Source organism: Metopolophium dirhodum, chromosome 2 (assembly GCF_019925205.1).
Source record: "Metopolophium dirhodum isolate CAU chromosome 2, ASM1992520v1, whole genome shotgun sequence".
Classification (NCBI taxonomy): Eukaryota; Metazoa; Arthropoda; class Insecta; order Hemiptera; family Aphididae; genus Metopolophium; species Metopolophium dirhodum.
This window is the reverse complement of record NC_083561.1, coordinates 14,530,610-14,554,911: the sequence shown is the minus strand read 5'-3', so window position 1 is coordinate 14,554,911 and position 24,302 is coordinate 14,530,610. Positions and strand designations below refer to the sequence as shown.

The following is a 24,302-nucleotide window of genomic DNA, read 5'->3' as shown; positions in this document are numbered from 1 at the left end:
TGATTTTGTAGTCTAATATGAAAAATTACATATTTTACACACTATACAATTTATTAATTAATGATACGTTTTTATGAATTTTGCTATCATTACAATGAAAACATAGAAAATTTAACTTATAAAGTGTCAAAATATTTAACCGACCGGTAGTTGACAGTGTTGACGCCTCTCCCCCCCCCCTTTCCATCACAATATCTTGTGTTTCAAATATTAATGAAATACGATTTGTATTCTCAATTTTATTTTATTATATTTATGTTAAAGCTCTACCCACATAAACAAATTCTGCGTATGCCACTATTTGCATTTGTTTTGTGATTAATTTAGATTCAAAAAATAACATTTAATAAAAACAAGCATTTCCAATTTTTACACATTAAATATTTATTTAGTTCATTGAATAATAAAATATGAAAGATAATGATAATAGTCTTTTTTTTAATCACACAATATATAATTTTAAACATTTTAAATTTTAAAACAAATTAACTATCTTAAGATTGAGGATGTCTTAAGTACTCTGTGTTAAAATAAACAATAGTTATAGTTATATCATCTCTAAATGATCTAGAAATATTTTTGGGCAAATTTAGTAATTGAGATAATTTAGCATGCTCAACACCATATTCGGAACCGCCTAATGCATTGCGTATTAAATGTGTACATGCATTTGCATCAACTGGTTTTCGTTTTAAACTGTCTCGTCTTTGTAAAAGTAAATTATTTATGTCACTTAATTTCATATTTTTTCTTGGTAACGTAAGTGGTGTCAATGTAACTTTTCCACTCATGTGTTCTCCAACCAAACGAACAACCTAAAATGTTAAAATAATTAATTTAATTACACCTTAAGAGCTTTGAGAAGCTAATACTGAGTACTGAGTAGTATTACAATTTTAATTGGCAATTCATTATTGCTGCTTTTTATAAATTGTTAAACAATTATATAAACAATGATTGTGTAAGGTTAAACATAAACATAAACAGAACTCTATATTACTTGTAACGGAGACATGAAATCCCACAGGCCATCTGTAGCAAGTATTAGAAATTTATCTCTTGGTTGAAGATGATGATGAGCAACTTGAGGTTTAGCAGTTAAATATGGAGGCGTGTAGTAAAAAGGAGGTATTGCATTTTCTCCCAGTTTAGGAACAATGTGTTCCGATAACATTTCTCTTGACCATTTATATCTAATATTTTAAATATCAAATAATAAAATAGTATTTATGATGAAAGATATTGTATAATAGTATTGTGTATGAATTATATTGTCATATAAAATATCATTACTAATTTAATTAAAAGTTAACAACCTTAAATCTCCAAAAGCTCTTAATGGTGCTAGCTGACCAAGAAGTCTTTCATATTTTATAACTGTATCTTTTTCATTAGATGGATGTTCAGAAATCACTCTATGAAGTTCATTTAAATTATCAGTATTATGTTCCTCAACCATAACCTAGTTAAACACACAACTATTTAATATATTCAAAGGAATGCCAAGCATAACAAATTATGATCTACCTTAGCTATCCATGTGTCGTCGTCTGTATATACTCCAACTACTGCCAAACAATCTCCGGTTGAAGCAACATGTAAATGAGGTCCATCAATATGAGCAACACATGCTACAGATCCAGACAACCCTACATTCAATGTTAAATTATCAACCTCACTATTGATATTAAATCTTGCTTCAGCCATAATATCTTCATCTAATTGCAAAAAAGCTTTTTCTAATGCATCTTTCATTTTAAACTGATGTTCTTGGCTTTCATTTATTAATTTAAGTACATATGACTTCAGACTTTGAGCATATAAGGTTTTTAATTCACCAACTAAATCAAATGTCTCATTGCGCATTTCAACAAGCTGATTACCAGATTCTAGATATTCTAAAAGTAGTGGCTTGGGCAATAGACTTACACAAATGTAATCAAATAAACGTTTGGTAATTACATGTGAACAGCTTGCGCCACCATGCCCATCAAATACTCCGAATAACATACCTAAACAATTAAAAACCATTGATATTAATTTGATTTGAAATAGTTGATATTAAACATATAAATATAGCATTCCTATCTTCACTAAACATAGTATGCTTATTGGCAGTCTTATATAATATTTATATGGTATTCTAGATACAATTTTTTTTAGTGTATTTTTTAAGTATTTTGAATACTTTTTAAAAGTATTCTTAAAAAAATTTAAATACTTATAATAAAATACCATAAAGTCCGTTTTATTAATTTTAATTTATTATTTTTCACAAAATATTGACATCAATAAAAACAATATTATTTTCATTGAAAACTACTGTTTTTATATAGCAAAAGTAGGTAATAACAAAATTTAAAATTAAAAAAATGCCATATCAAATTTTATATGGTTTCTGTATTGGAATTTTTTTAAGAAAACTGAAAATCTAATAATTTTAAAATAGTTCCATATTAATAGTTAATACCACTTTTTATCTTATTTTTTTCATTAAGATTTTATCAATATTAGTTGAAATTTACTTGAATGCAGAATGAATTATGTGAACATGTATTTATCTCTAAATCAGTAGTTCTCAACGGGGCGATATCGCCCCCCAGTTGGTGATGAAGTGTCACCGAGGGGCAGTGAACTAGTTTTGGGTGGTAGAGGGGCGGCATTTTGGTTTAAAACTAACATAATTCATCCTTATTCTACTGTGGACTCACGTTAAAAAAATTTTAATAGCCTTTTTTTCCTAATATCTTGTCGTGCGAGGGTTCAGTACTGTATCAGATTTAATTACAAAGAAGAGGAATCGACTCAATATCGTATCAAGAGAAGATTTATGACTTATGTTAACAAATATCAAACCTAATGTCAAAAAACTTGCTAAAAACCACCATTATCAAGTTCAACCATCTCACTGAAGTTAATATTTTAATAATTTTATACAACAATCAGAAATTATGTCTAAAAAAGTTAATAATCCAAGCAAACTAAAAATTGTATATTAACATTTTCTTAAATGTTTAATTTAATTTTAGATTCTGAGTGGAACGATGAATGTATTGATTTTACAATGTGTGTTTTTTTTTTTTATTTTTGTGTCTGTCATCACGGTTTGGGGCAGTAAAACTGCTTTGATGTCCTTTAACAGTATCTTGTTTGATGGGAAAGTGAATCTAGTTGATGCATTCGGAAGGCCAAATTTTAAAATACCCAATAGTTTTCAAAAGCGCAGGGAAAAACAACATAACAATTAAGGAAAAAAAGAATATTTATGCAAAATCGGTATTCCATAAAGTCAATATTGGTTTTTGGTGTAACTCTAAAACAAATGAACGTATATATAAAATTTTCACTGGTCGTTTATATTTGCTTTTTCTGTACACGATAAAATTTTCAAAATATTTTGATTTGTTTTGAACTGTTTAAGAACATTTTCTGTTTCTAATTTTATTAGTCTTTTTTTCTAAAAATGTCATTAAAACTTTATTTGTTGGGTAAAAAAGCTTGAAAATTTAATACAAGGCTCCTATTATATTGTTACGATGACATTTGAAAAAAAAATCCTTAGTCACAGTTTTTATTTATAATCATTTAAAGTTCAAATCTTGACAAAATACGGAAAAATCAATACATTTTTTGAGTTGAGAATTCATGAAAATTTTTCTTTTTAAATCTAAGATTTGAAAATGTAATATAAGATTCCTCGTAAGTTTGTCTACATTTATCAAAAAAAAAATCTACAAGCAAATCAAATTAAATTTTAATGAGTGTTTGAAGTTCATATTTTTACAATATTGGATATTCACTTGATTTCTCATGTAGCGGTTTTATTATTTTATTGTTATTCAAAAACAAATAACTCTATTAATTACTCTACTATACATGAAAATTTTACTGAATGTTTATATTTTCATTTTCTATACACCATAAATTTTTGAAAAAATTTTAACTCTTTTTGAGCTGTTTACTGACATTGTCAGTTTTCAATTTTCAGTTTTTTTTTCTATAAATATCAATAAAATTGAATTTGTTGGGTAAAAAAGCGTGAAAATTTAATGCAAGGCTCCTGATATATTGTTACAAAAGCAGTTGAAAAATATTAAAAATACATAGGCACAATTTTTTTTTATAAACATTTAAAGTTCAAATTTTGACAAAATTTAAGAAAAATGTTCAACTTTTATAGCTAAGGATTGAAAATTTAAAAAAAGGGTTTACGTAAATAAGTTAATATATAAATTACTTTATTCACAATAATATCATCAAATATATTTAGTAATATCATAGACTGACTGACTGTTTTCGTTCAGAATCGTATTTCTTGTACAATGATATTATATCATTGAATTCAAATTTAACACCATCAATTATAGTGACCCATCTGGAAAATACTGTACAGCAGAGCGACACCCACTTGCCCACCTTTTTATTAATTAATTTACTTATTACTAGAACTATAAATAAAAATATATCAAATATAAAAATAAATGAAAACATGAGTTATTAGATCATTTCAATTTTTTCCTTTAAATTTTCCAAATCATCAACTCCTTTCCTATCTCTCTTCCCATACCCTTAATTATAGAATTCTCACATAGGAAGGGGTGTTAAAAAAGTGATTGCCACTCAAGGGGGCGGTAACTTAAAAAAGGTTGAGAAACACTGCTCTAAATAGTCAGACATGTTATAGTAATTGTTAAAATCTATGGTAAGTAGTAACATAATAGGTACCTATACTAGTGTACAATATACACATATATTATAAAGCATAACATTTAAAAAAATACTTGTATTTGGTGAGTATTGATAAAATACATTTTTATAATAGTATTTTAAAAGTATTTTTAATACTTTTTTATTCGAATACTAGTCTGTTTACAAGACTGCTTATTGGCCACGTAGAGAGAAACGATGGTTCTAACTCACATTTCTAAGTGTTAAATAAATTAACATTTAAACACAGGTGAAAAGAGATGCAATGATGTTGCAGTTCACAAAAGTATCAGTTATGTTGGCTAACAGATTTTTATTTAATGCCATATCCATTAGTTTAATATCAATATTTGAAATACTATTTAATCAATTAACTATCTTCAATATAGATTGTTATTAAGATTAGTGTATTTTATTTTCAAGGAACATAATATATATCTTAAAATAGGAAATCACATTTTAAAATAAATAGAAATTAATTAAATAAATAACTCAACATATATGGGTATTGTGCTACTTCATATAAATTAACTATCATCACGGTCTTAGGAGATCTTAGGTGTCTTCTAAGACCGTGACTATCATTCTCATGTATAAATGATAACATTTATCGCCTAAATCAACAACTATGAGTTCCGGTAGAGATGTTACCTCTTATTATAAATTATAATCATAGGTATTCTTATAAGAAATTTGTATAAAATAATTTGGTTGTTATAAATTCAGAGCTTAAAACCTGGTTTTAAAAATAAACAATTTATAACAGGCCACCAAACCTTGTTTTAAAATTTCTGACACAATAATTATGAATGAAGCTAAAAGCTTGAAAACTATAACCGAAACTAATAAACAATATATTAAACATACCAACCAGATGTTAAAAGACATTTTGCTTCAGCACGAGTATCTTCAATTGGAGCATTTGATTCCAGTTGATTTGTTTCATATGCTTTAACAGATCCCAAATTCTGTTCAAATTCATAAATATGTTCTTTAGAGCTTAAAATCGCTGTCACCTACAATTGTCAATTATATATATATATAATTAAAGTAACAGGATAGTAGTAGGTATTCTAAAATTAGAAAAAAAATATACTTCTTGAGGTGTTATTTTTCTAGCTGCAACAGACCTATGTATACATTTTGAATGTAATTGAAACTTGAATATGTTTTTAATGCCCAGTAAACACACGTTATTAATAAACAAATTAAGAGACATGATCCACAAACTTAAAACCTATAATGAAAGTTATGAATTAATTTGTATAATGTTTATTTATCCAGTATCTATTGAAGTAATATCGGATATCCACTAACCGTATAAAAAATAAAAAAACTTAATTGTCTGATAAATGATATTTGATAAGAAAATGTCGTATGATAGAGTTATCAATCTGCATATTTCATCCAGAACCACAGATATATTGGGAAAAAAAATTAACACCGGGCACGCTGTCGACGCCTGCCATACTGAATGATGGTTATTGGTTAGGCGGTTACCCCAGTACCCCACCAGTCCGGAGTAGGATAAACATAATCAGCTTGTATGTAATTTCCTGATATTCCGTATACGTTTTGCTTCAAGTGAAGTGTATTTGAATGTATTTGATAATATTAATAGAAATTGTACTTACCAACGTATACAGTTAGCTATGTCGGAGTATAAAGTTTTCAGAACAATATTAATTTACTAGAAAAAGTAAAATAACCGATATAAAACTATATCTATGCATTCCGAATCGGAAGGTACAATTTACTCCACCAGAGCGCGTTTTGTTAATTTGTTTCCCCAATACTAGTTGTAGTATATATATTCTGTATATATATCTTAAACCATAGAACAATAAACCGTGCTTAGAACTATATTATAGTGCTTATCCACAGAATATATGAAATATATATATATTTCATATATTCTGTGGCTTATCACTCATATTGTTCTATAATGATATACGGCATACGCTGTGTCTAGGAACTAGGTTACGGATTAGCATGACAACATTTTGTCATGTGGATTGGTATCTATAGCACTGCTAGGTACCCTTCCGTGTATATTATATTCAATAATTGAATTATTATTTGCGGCAAAGGCCCTACAGGGCAGGGCGGCAAACGTGAAAAAATGGTAAGCAAATACAGTGATGCTCGCTACGCTACGCTCAGATACAAAAAAATCGAAAATATCCCCCGACTTGTGTAACCTAACTGTCGTATAACCATTCTTACCATTTTCTCTTATCACTCACGGGTATCTAGACGACTATGTAGACCACGACTGAATAACTTAAAACTTTTATTATTCCGCGTCTAGACAGTCTGACAGTAGTTATAACTTGTAGACACGATCTTATATCTTAGTCTGTGATCTTAACTTAATATCACGATAGTGCTAAATACTAAACAGTAGACACAGAATTGGAAATAGTCATCAATTGTTATAAATATCAAATGCTTATTATAATAATAAGAAATCATAGGAGCGCAGAATACAGATTGATTGAAAATTGTTTTTTGTAGATTAATATTTTATTGTTATTTTTTATATCCTACAATAGCCAATGGACATACAAAATAAATTATAGGTAGGTGTATAATTTTATTTTTGAATTACCTTTTAATTCATCACAACCTTGGAAATAAATTTAAATGTGTATGGTGTGATGATAACTTGTTAGTTGTTATCGTTAAGTAAATTTGCTAAACTAGACCGGTTTAAAATTATCCCACACCGGAATAGCGAACCATGTAAATGATATGGTTCAAATATACCGGTGCATAATTTTTCACACCGGTTTAGTTTAACGAATTTCTAGATTGATTATAAATACTAGTATTTATAATCAATGTTGTTATGTACCTAATATAAATGACAATTTTTAAGAGCATTATTACTCTTATTTTTTCTTACCTTAAAAGAGTGGGAAAGTATCTTAGTGTTATGTTTTATCTTTATTTATAATGCAGAATGCAGATACCCATTTAATAATTTAAATATATCATTGTAGAAATTGGAAAAAAAAGTCACTGAATAACAGATTACTGAGCAAGGAAGATTATCATTGAACAAATCGGTTACTGATAAGGTTTAATAAAATAATAAAAATGAAAGATTCAGTTATGATCCACGGAGCTGGGGGTATTCCGGACAAATCATGGAAACCACAATTTGGAATTATTGAGACTACGTAAGAATCTACCAACACAAACATATGCATTTTTACTTACTCTGTTAACTTTAGAATGGGTCAAATAACAATTGAACTATACTGGGATCATGCTCCAGAGACTTGCCGTAATTTTGCAGAACTTTGTAGACGTGGTTATTATAATAATACAAAATGTCATAGAATTATTCGCAATTTTATGATTCAAGGTAAGAGTTTAATGTAAATTAAAATTTTCAATAGAGCAAGACGTATAATTTTCTAATATTTTATCTTAATTTAAGTAAAATAAATATATGCGTAGAGCATAGGTAAAGCATAATCCAGTTTTAAAATTACATTCATTTTTATTTCTATAAGTATTATTTTGTAATTCCATTTGTTTAAAATTAAAAATTGTTAGTATTTGTATTAAAACGACTGTACTACCACCTTTTTTATCTTACAAGGTTTAACTGACAATAATGATTTTAAAAGAAATTGTCCAACATTATTGCCATAGCCCATAAGTACTTAATATGTTACTTTGTTTTTGGATCTGCAAACTGTGAGCCAATAGTGATCAGTGGTACTGAAGTAAATTGTGACAGTAATATATTTAAAGTTTAGAATTTTGATGCAGTCTTTGTGCATTAAAATATAATTGTATACCTTTACATAAATATTGAATTTAATAACAATAAAATGTACATTATACTTCATTGTTACATTAAAATATTTAATAAATTATTTACAATTATCCATTAAGCTTTTATTTTACCATCTGCTTGTCACCTATCTGATGTGTTTTTTAAAGTTTAAGCTGATTTTGAATTTTTGTAATGTAGAGATTTATCTATATGCTAAATACTTAAATAACTCTATGACTTTTTTAATGGCTATGTACTATAGTCTACAGACTCTATAACTCAATACTTTGTTCAATATTTGAAGACAATTTAGTTGGATGAGGCATACAGACTGTAGTCATAATGTATAATAGTTATTTATATCTAACTTAGTACTTATATGGTAAATACTAATTTCTGCAATCATTCTTTCTCGTACTATAATATTAAACTGAGTGTAAATAAAATAAAATTATGATATAACTATTGTTAATTTTAGGTGGTGATCCAACTAGCACTGGCAGAGGGGGTACATCAATTTATGGTACTCATTTCGACGATGAAATTCATGATGATCTTAGACATACAGGTTAAATAAATTATATGTTTTATATTTAAACGAATATTGTTCAATATACATTTTGAGTTTCACAGTTATATTAATATTTAATGTATTATTATATTATTTTAGGAGCAGGTATTGTGTCTATGGCTAACTCAGGACCTAATACAAATGGTTCACAATTTTTCATTACATTAGCACCAACTCAGTGGCTTGATAAAAAACATACAATATTTGGTAAACATATAACCTAATACTATTAGAAAATCATATAAAATTCAATAGAAATTATCAAAAAAAAAAACTTGTGTGTGTCAGAAAGCACAGCCAAAGTGAATACTTCAATAAATATTTAACTTTGATTGGATCTATATAAAAAAAAAAATTATACATTTGTTTTTGAATATTTTTTAATGTAGCGAGGAATAGGTAAACAAAAGTAGATGGGCGCACAGCGGTTCCTGTAACCTGCGTCTGGTTCTCTGTATTATATATTATATTCTGTGGCTCTGGCAAGGCCAGGGGAGGACTGAGATATCGGGAATTTTCCCTGTGGGCACTGTTCTTTTAATTTGTTATTATTATATATTTATAATAAAATTGGTATAAATATTTTATATTTATGTATCATAACGCACGAGTGTGAACAATTCTTTATATTAGGTGTTTAAGATTTTAGATTTCGGTTCGGCTGACATCAATTTATTATCAGAAATTATTATTTATAACTAGGACGTGGATTTCTGAATTTTATAAAACGTTACATCTCAAGCAAAAAAATTGTTTCATCAAATTGAAAAATGAAATTTTTATTTAGCATTAAACTTTTTAAAGCATTTTTTTGCGTTTTTAGGACATATTTATGGTTTGAAATCATTTTTTGTAAATTTTATAAGTAGAAATAATTAAACTTTATGAGAGCTTAACTTGAATTTTTTCATTGAAAAATAATATAAAATATAATATATAGGTATAATATAAAATATTTATAACAAAATTTTGTAAATAATAAATATAATTTTTTTTGTTCTAATATTTCTATTTTTATTACATATTATGTTCGCTCTTATATGACTTCAGTATATGCCAATAACTGTTGGAAGTTTTTTATTTGAAAATATTAAATAGCATTTAATTAACCAGTGCTATAATGAAACACAAAATATAACGAATATACCTATCTAAATTTTATTTTATATTCATTTAAATTGACTATTAATTTTTTTGGGTAGTTTATTAGCTTTGTAATATTAGTGTATTAAATCGTATTATTTTAAGACATTTTTCTTGTTTTTATTTCACTTAAATCCACGCACTATTTATAATTTAATCTGACGTTTACTATACCGATCAATTAATATAATACATCTATGTCTAACTGGAAAAAGGAAACACTTAGAAAAATCAAGTTAGAGCAGTTTAAAAAGCCATGTCGAATCTCGACCTATGTTTTTCATCCATTGTCACTCAGTTACAGAGTTATAGAAAATAAATAATACATTATACTCTGATAAATTACTATAAACACATCGAGTCTTAAGTTATTTCCTGATAAAATTGAAGACAAATAGAGGGTGCAACCTTCATTTGTTAAAACATTGGTACCATATTTAAGCTTTCACATTTTGTGATTGCAAAAATATAGATTTCCTGGGCCAAATTGTTGCAACAGTCCGCCCCTTGGCAAGGAAGTGGGCTCCGGTTAAGTTAGGTTAGGCACTGCTACGTGTAATCGGGTGTACGGTGATTCCTGTATTTGTACGTTCAAATACAACTTAGTATGGTATACGGTAACAATGTTACTACCACACATCAAAATATGTATTAATATAATATGTTAAATTTGTATTTTATCGATCAATTAAACAAATTCCACCCCTACCATTCCCATATTCACTTCTGGTGTACTGACACACATATTTTTATTGGGAAAGGTTTATTTATATTATTCTTATACAATTTACAAAAAAATGATTTCAAACCATAAAAATGTTCTTTAAACGCAAAAAAATGCTCTAAAAAGTTAAATGCTAAATAAAAATTTAATTTTTTAATTCGTTTAACAAGTTGTTGATGTCGGCTGCAGAGAACAAAATAAATACCATAGATTAGTATATAAAAGACACGTCGACATCAGCGCTCAACGTATTAAGAGAAGTGGTGTTTAACGCTGAGTGTTAAACGGGTCCAGAGTCTCATAAGAAGTATTCACTTAAAAAACTACAAATATTTGCTAATTGACAATAACCAAAAAGTTCTTGATGTTCTTATATGGCTATAGTGCTATACACTAAACAAATATAAATATTATGGTACAAAAATTATTTACGTTAGGTATTCAAATGAAATTCACTTATTAGATATTTTAAGAATAATGTTAGGTAAAATCTGTTAGTAAAATTCATGATATAAGATAAGTAGGTATAACAGCAGGTACCTAACCTAAATAGTATTATGGAGTACCTACAGAGGTGTGTCAAGCAATTCAGCGCCCCAGGGAAATTCATGCCCCTTTCCTACAATTTGAGCCACAGGTAACATATTAGGCGCAAATAAAGGCGCCCCCTTACTTTTACAAAACTATGGCGCCCGGAGTCAATTCTCCCCTCTCTTAATACGGCTCTGAGTACCTACCTCAGTTATTTAGTAGTCCTCATCAGGAGTATATGTATAATATAAAATTTTTTTTTCCTGATTATTTTTAAATACTTTTGGCATTTTCAACTTTAGTCTCTCAAAGTATTACCCAAAAACTATCAAATCCAATTTACTATCTGAAAAAACTCAAATTTTTCTTATTACTTTTCACCTTTCAGTATAAAAAAAAAAGCACATTGTAAAATCAATACACTTAACGCTCCTTCAGAATCTAAAATTTAAGTTAATAATCTTTTGATGGTTTTTGTAAACATATTTTCAAATGTCTAACATAATATAAAACTAATAATTGATTTATGTTCTATCCACATGAGTATCTGCATTAACTGATTTTTGTACAACAACTTCTTTTTGAACAAATACCCCATAATACGTACCATTGACTATAAATAAAAATACTATTTATTATAAATGCTCATGCCAATCTATTTTTTTACTTTAATACTCATAGTACCTTTGGAACTGATAAATAAAATATAGAAAAGTATATACAAATTCCCCACAACTATATGGAACATTTATTACATCTCTGCTCATAGAAAGTTAAAGGGTTTTGTAAAAATGTAATATCTGCACATTATTGAAAAAAACTTTAGAATCAAATATTTGGTATATTAACTAACACATTAAAAATATTAAAAACTTGAACTTAAACCAATTTTCATTATTAATTTTTTGTATTTTTCATTAGGTCGTGTTCATTCCGGGATGAATGTTGTCAAAAGAATGGGCATGGTAGAAACGGATAAAAATGATCGACCTGTTGATGATGTAAAAATATTAAGAGGTGGAATAAAAATGTAATAACATAAGCAAAACATGTAAATCTTGATTAAAAATATTGCAATGTATTCAACAATTACAAATTACAATTAAATAACATATTTTATTGTTTCTATAAAGATATTAAGTTATGGTAAAATATATTTGTATTTTTACAATAATTCAAGCAAACTGGTGTCAAAGTATTAAACCAACATATGTTTTAATGGTTTTGGTTTTATATAATTTGGTTTGGAGAACAATTTTATTTTTTTTAATTTTCAAGTTTTTTAAATTGTGGTTCTTGTTAACCAGTAAGAGGTTTGACTACTTATAAGTTGTACTTAACCTAGGCTTTAGAGACTTATATTTTTATCCTACTGTTTCTACTTTTTAATAAACAACATAAAAATAATTGAGAATTAGAAATATTGGTAGCTTCACATTCGTAAAAGGTATATTTTTATCATTATTTTAGGGTATTATTAGTAAACAGTAACATTTTTAAAGGATAATCCTCTAAAATTATTAATGAAGTTAAATCTAAATATACTTTTTATATGAAAATAGTACTAGTTTTTTCATAAATTGTATACATTATAATTTATTAATATTTCTTGTATTAGAATTTTATTGATATTTAACACCATTAGTAAAAACCACAGTGTAATAATACATACTAAATACCATGATATAACATGCTAAAGAGTGGCGTAGCCAGGAATTTTGTATGGGGGGGCTATACAATGTCTTTTATTTACACTTTTTATTTTTTTATTAATCTTGATAAAATTCTAAGATCAACATGGTCAATGTGGGGGGGGGGGGACTATAGTCCCCTTAGCTAACTCCCTGATGCTAAATACTAAATACAAACTAAATATATTTATAGGTGGAAAACTATTATATAGATAAAGTGAAGAAATATTTAAACAACGTGAGTATCAAACTCAAACAAGTTGTATGAAAACACATAATATATTTCCAACATGGTCGGAACTTTTAGACGATCAGATCCTTCGATAAGCATGTGACATAGTACAGCGTTTGGTACTTTGGTAATAATATGACTTGGGTAAGCAAGTGACATGTGCGTCTTTCGCGGACTTGAAGTCTGGACTTTGGCGATCATAGTATCCATTGGTGTAAAAAGGGGGGCTTGGGGGACTTAGTCCCCCCAAATGTCGGTCAAGTCCCCCTAGTTCAAAATCTAGTAATTGGTACTAATTTTTATATTCTGTGGTACTGAGCAATATGAGGGGGCTTGAGTCCTCCCAAAAAAATTAGTCAATTTGCGCCTATAATAGTATCCATGTATCATGTATCAAATCATGATGAAAACAGATAGCCAAATAATTCACTCAGAACCATGGCTGTAGATCAACCAAAATTGATAAATTATTCTTTAACTAATATAGGGTAATAAATAATAATGTAATTATGATATAATACACATACTATATTTCAAAGTTTTAATTTCAAACTTTATATTATGTCTTTAAAAATAAGATTATTTTAAGTTTATTTTACAAATTAAATAAAATAATAAATCAGAGTTCTAAGTTCTATAGGAACGAGGATTAAGAAAGTCTTCTTTCAGATGAAATAACGGTTATCAAAATTCGATAATTCTACAAGGAGAACTTTCCCTGTGAAGTCATTTTCGATGTAATATATCGGATCAACCTCTCCCCTAAATGGGTATCGGACAGTAGATTAGTGGAAAAGTATTATAATTTATTAAGATGGCAATTAATAGTAATATATAAAATATAATTTTAAAATTTTATAGAACTGCGGAAAATTTGAAGAACCGGCACTGAGCAGCGGATTAAGTGAAAAATATTGATCACCTTGATTTTTTACTATTGTAAACAATGTCGAGTCCATACTCCCATATTAATTTTTATAAAAAAAACGGTTAAAAAGAAAGTTTGTTGATACATCTCGGTTGGGCCAATCGTGATTCGTAACTCTTGACTGGGGGGTGGTTGTCGGGTCTTGGCAGTCCGGGGAGCCAGGCCGCCAGGGTGATGCTCCCTACCGAAAAATGTATAGATTGTAAAGGAAACCTAAAACTTAATAATAAAATATTTAATTTCCTTGTACTAGCTGACTGTAAACAACCGGACTGACGCCGCATCGATGGTGGTACCAACCTAAAAACCGACGCGTCGGGGGCAACAATGATCCATCCATACTGTTTATAGTACGGAGTACGCGGGTTAACCGCGGCATTCTGCAACTCACACTTCGATTTCATTTGTTTGTTGCCTGTTTGACTGTATAGACTGTATACTCTATACTTCGGCGTCCGGTCTATAGTGTGTGAGTGACACTTGTAATACTGTAAAATATTCATTTTTGCAAATCACAACCGTACTAATTTTTGTTTACTGTTTCATAGGAACAATTGAATCCACATATTTCACACTCGCCGTCGTAAGACTGTTCTCCAATTTTGTACGCACTCAATAAAATCAACCATCAAAAATGGCCGTGGACAAGGGTGTAAGTATAAACACGAGTTCGACATAAGCGCGCTATAATCCATAACACGAGACACGAGTTACATCGTGTGTTTGATGGTGTCCAACATCCGTGACTGGTCCCTTTTGTACCTCACCCGTTTCGACGTGTTTCCCGGCGAGACGCATCTCGTCACCTCGTGCTCGCTTCCCGGTCGGCGTCATGCCCGCGCAAATACCTACGCATTTTCATTTTTTAAAACTTAGAGTTTCACGGTGTCGGCTTCTGGCCCAAACGACTAGGTGGTTCTTTTTCATTGCTGCGCGCGATTGTTTGCTTCACAAAATATATCCATCTCGTCTCGTTAAACAATCGAGATTTTCTAAACTGCGTCAGTGCTGCGTACTGCGTACCCATGGGTGGTCATGGCGTCGTCTGATACCGAATTGAAGCTCGTTGTGACGATGTAAGAAATATACCTTCGGCGCGAAATTTACCACCATCATTGACCCATCTCAATACTGTTGACACAACTATTATCGTTAACATTGATTATATTTGGCACGATAAGTCGTCTCCTGACGATCAACAGATATTATTAGTTCATAACAAGGCTGGGCATTAAAGAGTTAATAAATGAATTTTAACTTATTAGTTCGGTGTTTTAATTAACTTAAACTCATTTGCATCTACATTAACTTGAAATCAACTCAATGTTTCTATATTTTCCTAATTAAGTTAATTTTGAATACTTCTATTCTGAATAATATTTTGTTTATTACGGATTTTCGGTTTAAGGTCCCCACCCACTGCAGCGGTGGCGGTAGCGGTTACAACAAAATGAGTCTGGACACAATTTTACCGCCAAGAATTTTACCGTCACCGCTGCACTGTGTGGCATCCTTAATAATAATTATTATAAGTTTGCTGAATACAGAAAATATTATCAGGAAAAAAAATAAGATATATTGTATTAATAAGTTACTTACAAATATTAATACAGGGGTAACAATAGTCGCCCGTATGAAGACATCCATGACACAAATTATATTCATAAATCATAATACTTATTCATTACTTATTAATCATTAATTATTTTTTATTCAAGTGATAATCACTTATTTTGTTAAATAATACCTCTTAAATGCATTTTTTTATTATTATTATTTTAAAGTTAACCGTATTTGTTGACATAATTCTAACTTAATTCAAGTATTAAAAATGTCGATTAACTTTACTTTAAATTTAATTGAAAACAAAAGAATACGTAACTTAACTTAACTGAGTTAAAAAAATACCATTAACTTGCCCAGCCATTATTTGTTCATAATCATGCAAATTATGTTGAATGTTCCTAGAGTCTATTCAGAATTATAACATTTGATTATGAATTAATTTGGTACAAATTTAAATGTCGGTATTTATACCACCCAATCAATACTAAAAATAACGTCATGTATTATAGGATGCTCCTGAACATATAAATTTGAAAGTGCTTGGGCAGGACAATGCTGTAGTGCAATTTAAGATCAAGAAGCACACTCCTTTGAAAAAGCTTATGAACGCATATTGTGAAAGAACAGTAAGTATAAACTACTAAATAATATTTTATTATATTGTAACCATGATAATTCCAGTTACTGAATTTTAGACTAAATGACCCTTGTAATAATTTAAATTAAATGTATTAAATCAAGCATTTACTTAGGGATATTTTACATTGCGCAAATTTACTCATTGATTGTCACCAAACAAAGTCATTAGTAGGGTTCGGATTTTAAGGCAATATAATCAATAAAAAAAAAAAGCATTTTTAATTTATATAAAAAAAGCAATTACAAAAAAAAAATGAACTACCATCTACTTTAAACTATTTTTGTACATAGAAAATGCTCTTTCTGCATCTACGAAAATTATCGGGGTGGACTGACGAACAATTTTTTTAAATCTATAGTATATATGCATTATGAACATATTTTAATACATAGATAGGTAATATGGGAACTTTTATAAGCGTTAAATTAACTGGCCATACCAAATACTCGGTAAAGTATTTAGCGATATCAATAAATATCGCCGATAATAAAACCCATTAAAAATAATTAACTGCAAACGACAAAGCAGTCTTCAGAAAATCTGATTTGTACTGCTTAATCGTATGTCTTATTTAAATCTATTAAATCAATTGAAAATTAAACACATTAAAGCAGCATTTCTCAAACTGTAGGTCGCATGAATATTTTTGAATTACGTAGATTCTAGGAAATGTATTCTTTATAATTTAATAAAGTAATAAATTATAATAATAGTACCTACTCAAATTTTGTTTTTAGAATTAATTTTTAAACTTGTAAATAAACCATGTGGGTTACGATGGATTTTCGGAGATAAAATTGGGTCACCGTCCTTAAAAGTACCACTGCATTAAAGGCATTTATAAGTAAAAAAATATGTTTGTCATCTTACAATATTAAATGACACATTTTTATATTAAATTTATTTCTCTTTTATTATTTAAAAAAAAAAGCCTTCAAATCCAAACCTTAGTCATGAGCATGTGGAAACTAATCTGATAAGTGATGACATTTGAGACATTAAACTTTCTAAATTGTGACTACTACTGAATGTTGACACACTAGACATTGTTATAGCCATGTTGATTACAAAAAACAATTTCACTTTGCTGGAGAGTAGAATATCTGAAAAGTAGCTCGATCTTCAATTTTACTTGTGTACGAGTTGGTTTATTACATTATGGAAATTTGGTAGTAGCGAGTAATTGTTGCTCAATGCAACTGGGTTTTACTATTTTATTAGCAAAAAATAAATATATTCAGTAGTAAATATAATTTATGTATATTTATACCAATTACATTTTCGATACTTCCAAATCATTTGAAATAAGTACCATAAATGAATATTGACAAATGATTTGTAGAGGTGAGTTAGGCTCAAAAATATGTCAAAGCTAAAATAATTATATTTTGTTGATCTGTTAGTCTGTTAGTCTAAAGTATAAATAATTCAAATGCACAAGAAATAATCGCTGTGCAGACAATAATATGGTTTTAATTTTATTTTTGTAATATTTAAATTAAAAATAACTATAATGCAACTAGAATTACCATCAAACTCTGCACTTTAAAAGTCATAAACAAGAATTAAATACGGATGATTATTTTGTCTTTAAGATGACGCTACACCCCCCCCCCCCCATGCCTTGTCTCCGTTCGACTTTCAAAATAAACAAAAAAATGTTGTAAATTTTAATTATGTTTAAATCGTTTTGAAACAATATTTAGAGAAATTGATATGTCATTCCCTCAAAAATATTATTCTCAATCTTATTTGTAATGAGTGATTTTACTCTAAGATTACTTAAAAACAGAAAAAAACGATTCTGCGCAAATGCATTTTGTGTTGCGCGTGGGCTAGAGAGAGAAAACAAATAGTGTGTTGACATCCTCTTAAGAAAAGCAAGAAATATCACACCTGCATTTATTGTCTTGTAGACTTAATGTTTGCAAGTGTATTCTATTAACTAATCAGTCTGTTAACTGATTTGTATTCAAGAGTTCTGATGTCTAGTTTTATTAGTGATCGATATAATATTAATAACAGCATTATTATCTGTTGTTTTTTTTTTTAATTGATTGTAATTTTTTACACTTTAAAATTAAAATATCATGGTTTAATAATATGTGAATTTGCTAATATTAAAACTAAATTGATTTTACATGGACTGATAAATGATATTTACCAATTTGCACTATTGTGAGACGAAAACAATGAGTATGGGGTGGCGTCTTCTTAAATAATGATATACTATAATCTATACCAAATAAGAATGAAAAACCTCGTCCTGTTCGCACAAGTGCAGTTTTGTTGGCTGTCGTTAGTGCGCTGCTAACTACTGGCCAATCACAGTGGTCTTACCGTTCCCAAGACTGCACAATTTTTAATTAATTATGTCATTTTGTATTTTGATTTCAAATATTGGTATTTTTATTTATCTGTAAGGCTATACTCCATTCAGAATAAAAGTAGACCGCCTTCGCTTATCACAACTAAGCTTTCTGCATAATTTGTGAATTAGTCTGTAATGATCATTTGCCATGGCAGGTAGTTCTTAAAGGCAGGGCAAATATGTTAGGCTGATTTGTGAAAGCAGCTGTAGTGGAAACATCAGTGAATTGTCCACTGCCTGGCCGGTCTGTTCTTATTTTGAATAAAGTATAGTATTAACTAAGCCTATATGCTGGTTTAATATTTATAATTTCAATATTTTTTTAATTCATTCAAAATTGTAATATTTTAGGGCTTGGCAATGGCTACAGTCCGATTTCGATTCGATGGCCAGGCCATTAGCGAAGCTGATACTCCATCGTCCCTAGAGATGGAAGAAGGGGATACAATTGAAGTCTATCAACAGCAGACAGGTGGTCTAGAGAATTTCAGAGACTACTATTAACTACTTATTATTTTATATAATATAAGTTTATATTTTATTTATAAATCACATTACATGTAAACGCATCTTAGTTTTTTTATACCTCATTACCATACAATGTCTATTATCTACAAAACTGGCAATATTAAAAAAAAAAATTGTTATAAATAATAAAAATTTATAATCGACTAGAACGATTTCAAGAATTACTACATCAACCAGATAAATATGAGGTATAGAACAGATTTAAAATATTTGATGAATACTTTATATGTCAACAGTTAAATTTGTACTTTTATTATTATTTTCGTATTTCTCTAGCTTAATAATAAACTTTTGATATTATCAATGAGATTTTTTAGTTTGTTTTATTATTTTAAATGATTCATTGAAATGTGTAAATGCTACTATAATGATTGTGATTAATAAAATTATATATTCAGTCCGATTCTTAAAAGGTGTTCCACATATTGTATACATTAGGCTATGTTGAGAAGGGACATCATTCACACAATGGAAATCAAAATCTTCATTATAGTCTTCAATACATAAATATTTACGTTTTTTTAATTCCTAAAATATAATTAAAACAATTTTGTAAAATGAAAATAATTTAACATAAAGGCTTGGAACCCAATTTATAAACATACCCATTTTCCCTATTATTTCCATCTTGCAATAGCCAATTTATCTATTTTTTCAAATTTTAAAACTGATCATTTTATAATTCTAAGTATCTTGTGAAATTTGAAACGCTCATAACTTGCTTCAAAATTAAAATATACACAAAATAGTCTTGAGACCCTGATAATATTCTCACATTTAAGTTGTATAACAGGATAATTAACTATAATTTTAATGAGGTTGTATTTGCCTTTAGGTATACACCAAACTAAATTATTTAGCATGATATACTAATAACAACAGCGCAGATTTGTATGCATTTGCATATTTACTTTAAGGGCTTATTTTACCATTTTATTAATTTCATCTTAGTGCATATTTTGGTGTTTTTTAGACAAAATTGAAAATAATTACTTTAGTAATTATAGAAAAAAAAATTTATTTTCATAATTTCAATTAATATGTGTAAGTAAACAATTTCGGGAATACATTTTTTTTTTTTCATAGATTGAAACTATCAACAAAACATGATATAGCTATTTAAGTAAATTCCTTTTGAGATACATTTTTGATATTTTATTGTAGTTTTTCCTTACAAAACAAACATTATAAAGAAACAATCTTAGTACACATTTGGTTGGTTTTAATGCATATAAATCTGCGCTCTTCTAATAACTTAAATTGGTTTTAAAACAAAATGTGTCAAATGTTTTAATTTTCATAAATAAATAAACTATTTTTTCTAATAATAAAAAAATATTGATTAAGTGTATAACACGAATAGTACCATAATAGTGTATTATGAAAAGATGATATTTTATATTGAATTTTCGCTATTTTTAGTATTTTAAATTTTTATTTCTGGTATGATTATTTACTGTAGTTCCAAACCTTACTATTTATTAAATACTTACTGTTCCAAAAGATGAAACAGTAATATTGCACGGACCAATTTCTTCATGAGGTCCAATTGAAATTTCATTTTCCGGTTTACCCCATATTGCAAAACACAAAAATGTAGCATAGTACACAATAAGATACAAAATCATAGTAGATGGACGGTGAAACATTTTTCTAGGTTTGCGTTTAAAAATAGACAACATAATGTATAATGACATTAAAAACACTGTTATTGTTTGTGTTGGGACATCACACAGATCATGTAATGGGTGATACAGTACAGAAAAACATAATATTCCGCAGGGTGTACTAAGGAATATTGCTTTTAGAGAAGTTAAGATCTCCGTTCTGGATGTATATGTTTGGTCAAGATTTACACCTTTTATGAAAAACCAAAAAACAAAGCTTGCAGAAAACACCATATGAAAATAATAAGAAGTCCATGGTACCCAATACATTCGGTCCTCTATGTTTGGGTCTGTATCATGCCAAGTCCAATGAACAAATTTTATACCCATTATATCATATGGTAAATCAATCAAAAATACATTTAATCCTACAGTAACTATAAAACCTACTTTTGTTTTGTTTGTCCTGTACGCTATTTCAATTGCTATGTAATAAAATACTGAATCTGTAAAATTAAAAAAATGTCTGAGACAAACTGTACAAACTTAGAAATGCAATACTTACATAAGATTATGACGTACAACGGAAGCCTATGTCTGAAAAACATAACTGGTGCAGTACTATGCCAAAAATTGTCTATTTCAGGCATAATATAACATATACTCTCAACAACCAAACCATGACAAATTATGCATAACCAAAGTATAGGACGTCTTCCTCCATTAGTAAGTGCTAAAAGAGTAATGTTTCAATGAATATTTACTTTTCACAGATACAGTGGCGTAATTTGGAATTGGTTCTGGGGTGGGATATAAATTTATATTATCGTTCTAGTGGGGGGCTATGCCCCCACAACCTCCTTGACTATTAAATCTCATATATCATAATATTATATTAATTTATTATTATTAATTAAATGAGGTAAATAATGGTTTTCAAAGACAATAAAGTAAACAATTACCTAAATAAGATTAAATGTATTTTTAATAAGTTATGATATCAAGTCAATTTTCCTTTTTGTTTTTTTCGCCAAAATATCCAGTACGTCATAGGGGTTTAACTTAATGTCCCGATGCACTGTTAACATCGTAAGTCCATTCAAGCAGCTTATCACGGCTACGAATGTATATACAAAAGGCAAAGCACACCTTTTCGTGGCCGTCCCCCAACTCCCACAGACCATGTCGTCTCCAGTCCATTTTATCTTAGTCCGTGAGCTGTAGGAACAATTGTCTTGTCATATAGGTATTGTAATTGTTGAGCTATCGTAGTTTTATAATTACTAGTAAAATAAAAATAATCTCAAATATGATAATATCCATGAATTCTTATTTCTCATTTTAAAAAATTTCTTACCTTAAAATCGTTTAAAGCCAAGTGCTTACGGGAATTTAATTATGGTTATTCTAGAAAAAAAGCCTCTGGGGAGATATATCCCCCCCCCCCCATAATTCCGCCACTGCATGGATAGTTTCATTTAATGAATTAATTATTCTTGTGTACTAATTTATATTACATGTAATTAATGTGCAATGGGCAATGACCATCTTCTAAGTTTTATTAATTACAACCGGTCAGTATATTAACGCGAGTTATGAGTATTTTAAAATCGTAAATTTTTTATACATCTTATAATACTCATAACTCGCTTTAAAATTAAAATATACTAAAAAGCCTACGAGGTTGCCTAGATAATAATCTTACCTTTAGATTTTATAAGAGGCCAATTCACTCTAATTTTTAAATTAACGGAGCTACACGTGTTTTTCTGAGCGTAAAATTTGCTATGTTACGCACTTGTAAGACGGAGACAACACATGCGGGTATCACGTCCTCTTAAGTTGTGTATAAAAGTATTTGATTTACTTACTATTTAGTAGCATCACAAAATTGAATTTATTTGTGGTAGCAATAGCATAGTGTAGGATGTCCTGTTAAATTTAGTAAGTCAGATACCTAATGAATACCAGTATGCCACTGGCCTGTTGTAATTAATATAAAGCGGGTATCACACTATCACGTCCTCTTAATACTTTTTGTATCTTACCGTGTATAAGTGTTACTGCTCCTCCCATAATAAATAACATCTGGACTAATAAGTATGTTGGCTGATTTTTCCATAATTCCGAAATAGATTCAAATGATATAAATTGTTTCCAAACCTAAAATATTATCATAGGTATAAGTAATTTAATATTATGTAGATTAAGCGGACGTCAGCAATAAGCACAACAAATCGTAAGCTGTTAACTTTTGTATTGGGACATTTAGGCACTGTGTTGAGTAAATTGACATAATGACACGAGTCATTATTATTATCACTCTATGTTCAGAACATTATCTAGGTTTGTTGGATTACAATATTTTATTATTAATGGATGTGATGACATGAGTAAGTAGATACCTATGTAATACCTCTTTGCTGGGGAAAGTAAACTTAGACACACGAGATCAATAGAAATTGTATAAATTATTGACTTAATAAACGATGCTACATGGGAGATAAACCATGTGAAAGCAGTCCGGCTCCCATGTAGTGATGACTTGGAAAAACTAGGGAAAAAAAGGTAGGCTAACCTAACCTATGTTAAATACACTGAACTGTATAGTATTATAAATTCTTATATATGGCAGAAAAAGTGAAAAATCGTAAAAAAAACCTATCCAACGTACAAACACATAAAGATCTAAACTTAAAATTTGATAATAAATAAGTCGATTCTAAAAATTTAAGGTTGGTTCCAATGAACCCAAATTTGCTAGGCAATAGGTATATTATATTGCGCGTGGGCTAAAGAGACAACAAATACTGCGCTGACATTTTTTTAAATTGTAAAGTATATATTTTTATTAGGTATGTAAATAGGTACCTAATTCAATTAATTTTAACAAACATGTTCTTACGTCACTTAATTGTTCGATGATTGCCATTTTATTAGGATATAACTATACCGCAGTCTACTGAACATAGGTAGAATGTGTGCAACTTCACAGGTGGCTACGCTACCAACTAACTGAGGCTAATGGATTCGTTGCTTTAATATGTGTACATTATTATATTTATATATAGTTTATACCAATTATACCATATATTATCATCTAAACTATAGGTATATATTTTGAGACTTAATCTCAACGACATACCCAATTGAAAAAAACGTGATAAACTGATAAATACTTAATAGTATTCTATATTTCTGTGTAAATAAGTTGTTCTTATATAACGATTAAATAGTAAGTGCTAAAGTGCCTATACTATTTACTACTTT

At 28.7% G+C, this 24,302-nt stretch overlaps 4 protein-coding genes across 7 annotated transcripts; 2 read left to right on the top strand and 2 right to left on the bottom strand.

Moving 5' to 3' along the window:
- Positions 1-359: 359 nt before the first annotated feature.
- On the bottom strand, positions 360-6,239 carry LOC132939210 (pyruvate dehydrogenase [acetyl-transferring]-phosphatase 1, mitochondrial). 2 transcript variants are annotated; one of them, XM_061006272.1, is made up of 7 exons: positions 6,025-6,239; positions 5,804-5,944; positions 5,579-5,723; positions 1,528-2,012; positions 1,317-1,462; positions 1,001-1,193; positions 360-815 (listed from the first exon to the last, which is right to left on the bottom strand). In XM_061006272.1, the coding sequence occupies exons 2-7, from the start codon at positions 5,924-5,926 to the stop codon at positions 495-497; spliced, it is 1,413 nt and encodes a 470-aa protein (XP_060862255.1). In that variant the 5' UTR covers positions 5,927-5,944; positions 6,025-6,239; the 3' UTR covers positions 360-494. The 2 variants fall into 2 exon arrangements, with proteins under 2 accessions (XP_060862255.1, XP_060862256.1); XM_061006273.1 differs by lacking the exons at positions 5,804-5,944; positions 6,025-6,239 and having other exon boundaries at positions 5,575-5,709.
- Positions 6,240-6,675: 436 nt separating this feature from the next.
- LOC132939214 (peptidyl-prolyl cis-trans isomerase-like 1) lies at positions 6,676-12,688 on the top strand. Of its 2 annotated transcripts, none has more exons than XM_061006279.1 (6): positions 6,676-6,832; positions 7,713-7,892; positions 7,947-8,080; positions 8,979-9,068; positions 9,171-9,278; positions 12,391-12,688. In XM_061006279.1, exons 2-6 carry the CDS (start codon positions 7,810-7,812, stop codon positions 12,501-12,503), a joined length of 528 nt encoding a protein of 175 aa, XP_060862262.1. In that variant the 5' UTR covers positions 6,676-6,832; positions 7,713-7,809; the 3' UTR covers positions 12,504-12,688. The 2 variants fall into 2 exon arrangements, with proteins under 2 accessions (XP_060862262.1, XP_060862261.1); XM_061006278.1 differs by lacking the exon at positions 6,676-6,832 and adding an exon at positions 6,945-7,289.
- Positions 12,689-14,634: 1,946 nt separating this feature from the next.
- LOC132939215 (small ubiquitin-related modifier 3) lies at positions 14,635-19,734 on the top strand. The gene is made up of 4 exons (XM_061006280.1): positions 14,635-14,789; positions 14,869-14,972; positions 16,396-16,512; positions 19,249-19,734. Exons 2-4 carry the CDS (start codon positions 14,955-14,957, stop codon positions 19,399-19,401), a joined length of 288 nt encoding a protein of 95 aa, XP_060862263.1. The 5' UTR covers positions 14,635-14,789; positions 14,869-14,954; the 3' UTR covers positions 19,402-19,734.
- On the bottom strand, positions 19,551-24,058 carry LOC132939212 (uncharacterized). Of its 2 annotated transcripts, none has more exons than XM_061006275.1 (5): positions 23,938-24,058; positions 23,081-23,195; positions 21,598-21,765; positions 20,919-21,538; positions 19,551-19,953 (listed from the first exon to the last, which is right to left on the bottom strand). In XM_061006275.1, exons 1-5 carry the CDS (start codon positions 23,962-23,964, stop codon positions 19,726-19,728), a joined length of 1,158 nt encoding a protein of 385 aa, XP_060862258.1. In that variant the 5' UTR covers positions 23,965-24,058; the 3' UTR covers positions 19,551-19,725. The 2 variants fall into 2 exon arrangements, with proteins under 2 accessions (XP_060862258.1, XP_060862259.1); XM_061006276.1 differs by lacking the exons at positions 23,081-23,195; positions 23,938-24,058 and adding exons at positions 21,995-22,315; positions 22,390-23,022.
- Between the last annotated feature and the right edge of the window lie 244 nt (positions 24,059-24,302).

Excerpts from the sequence above, each read along its gene's own strand:
- LOC132939210 (XM_061006272.1), bottom strand. The coding sequence starts at position 5,926 with ATGTCTCTTAATTTGTTTATTAATAACGTGTGTTTACTGGGCATTAAA. Across the intron at positions 1,463-1,527 it reads ACGACACATGGATAGCTAAG|GTTATGGTTGAGGAACATAA; the intron begins GTAGATCATAAT and ends GTGTTTAACTAG. Across the intron at positions 1,194-1,316 it reads AGAGCTTTTGGAGATTTAAG|ATATAAATGGTCAAGAGAAA; the intron begins GTTGTTAACTTT and ends TTAAAATATTAG.
- LOC132939214 (XM_061006279.1), top strand. The coding sequence starts at position 7,810 with ATGAAAGATTCAGTTATGATCCACGGAGCTGGGGGTATTCCGGACAAA. Across the intron at positions 7,893-7,946 it reads TTTGGAATTATTGAGACTAC|AATGGGTCAAATAACAATTG; the intron begins GTAAGAATCTAC and ends TGTTAACTTTAG. Across the intron at positions 9,069-9,170 it reads TGATGATCTTAGACATACAG|GAGCAGGTATTGTGTCTATG; the intron begins GTTAAATAAATT and ends ATATTATTTTAG.
- LOC132939215 (XM_061006280.1), top strand. Across the intron at positions 16,513-19,248 it reads ACGCATATTGTGAAAGAACA|GGCTTGGCAATGGCTACAGT; the intron begins GTAAGTATAAAC and ends GTAATATTTTAG.
- LOC132939212 (XM_061006275.1), bottom strand. The coding sequence starts at position 23,964 with ATGGCAATCATCGAACAATTAAGTGAC. Across the intron at positions 23,196-23,937 it reads TCATCGAACAATTAAGTGAC|GTTTGGAAACAATTTATATC; the intron begins GTAAGAACATGT and ends ATAATATTTTAG. Across the intron at positions 21,766-23,080 it reads AGCAGTAACACTTATACACG|CACTTACTAATGGAGGAAGA; the intron begins GTAAGATACAAA and ends TTACTCTTTTAG.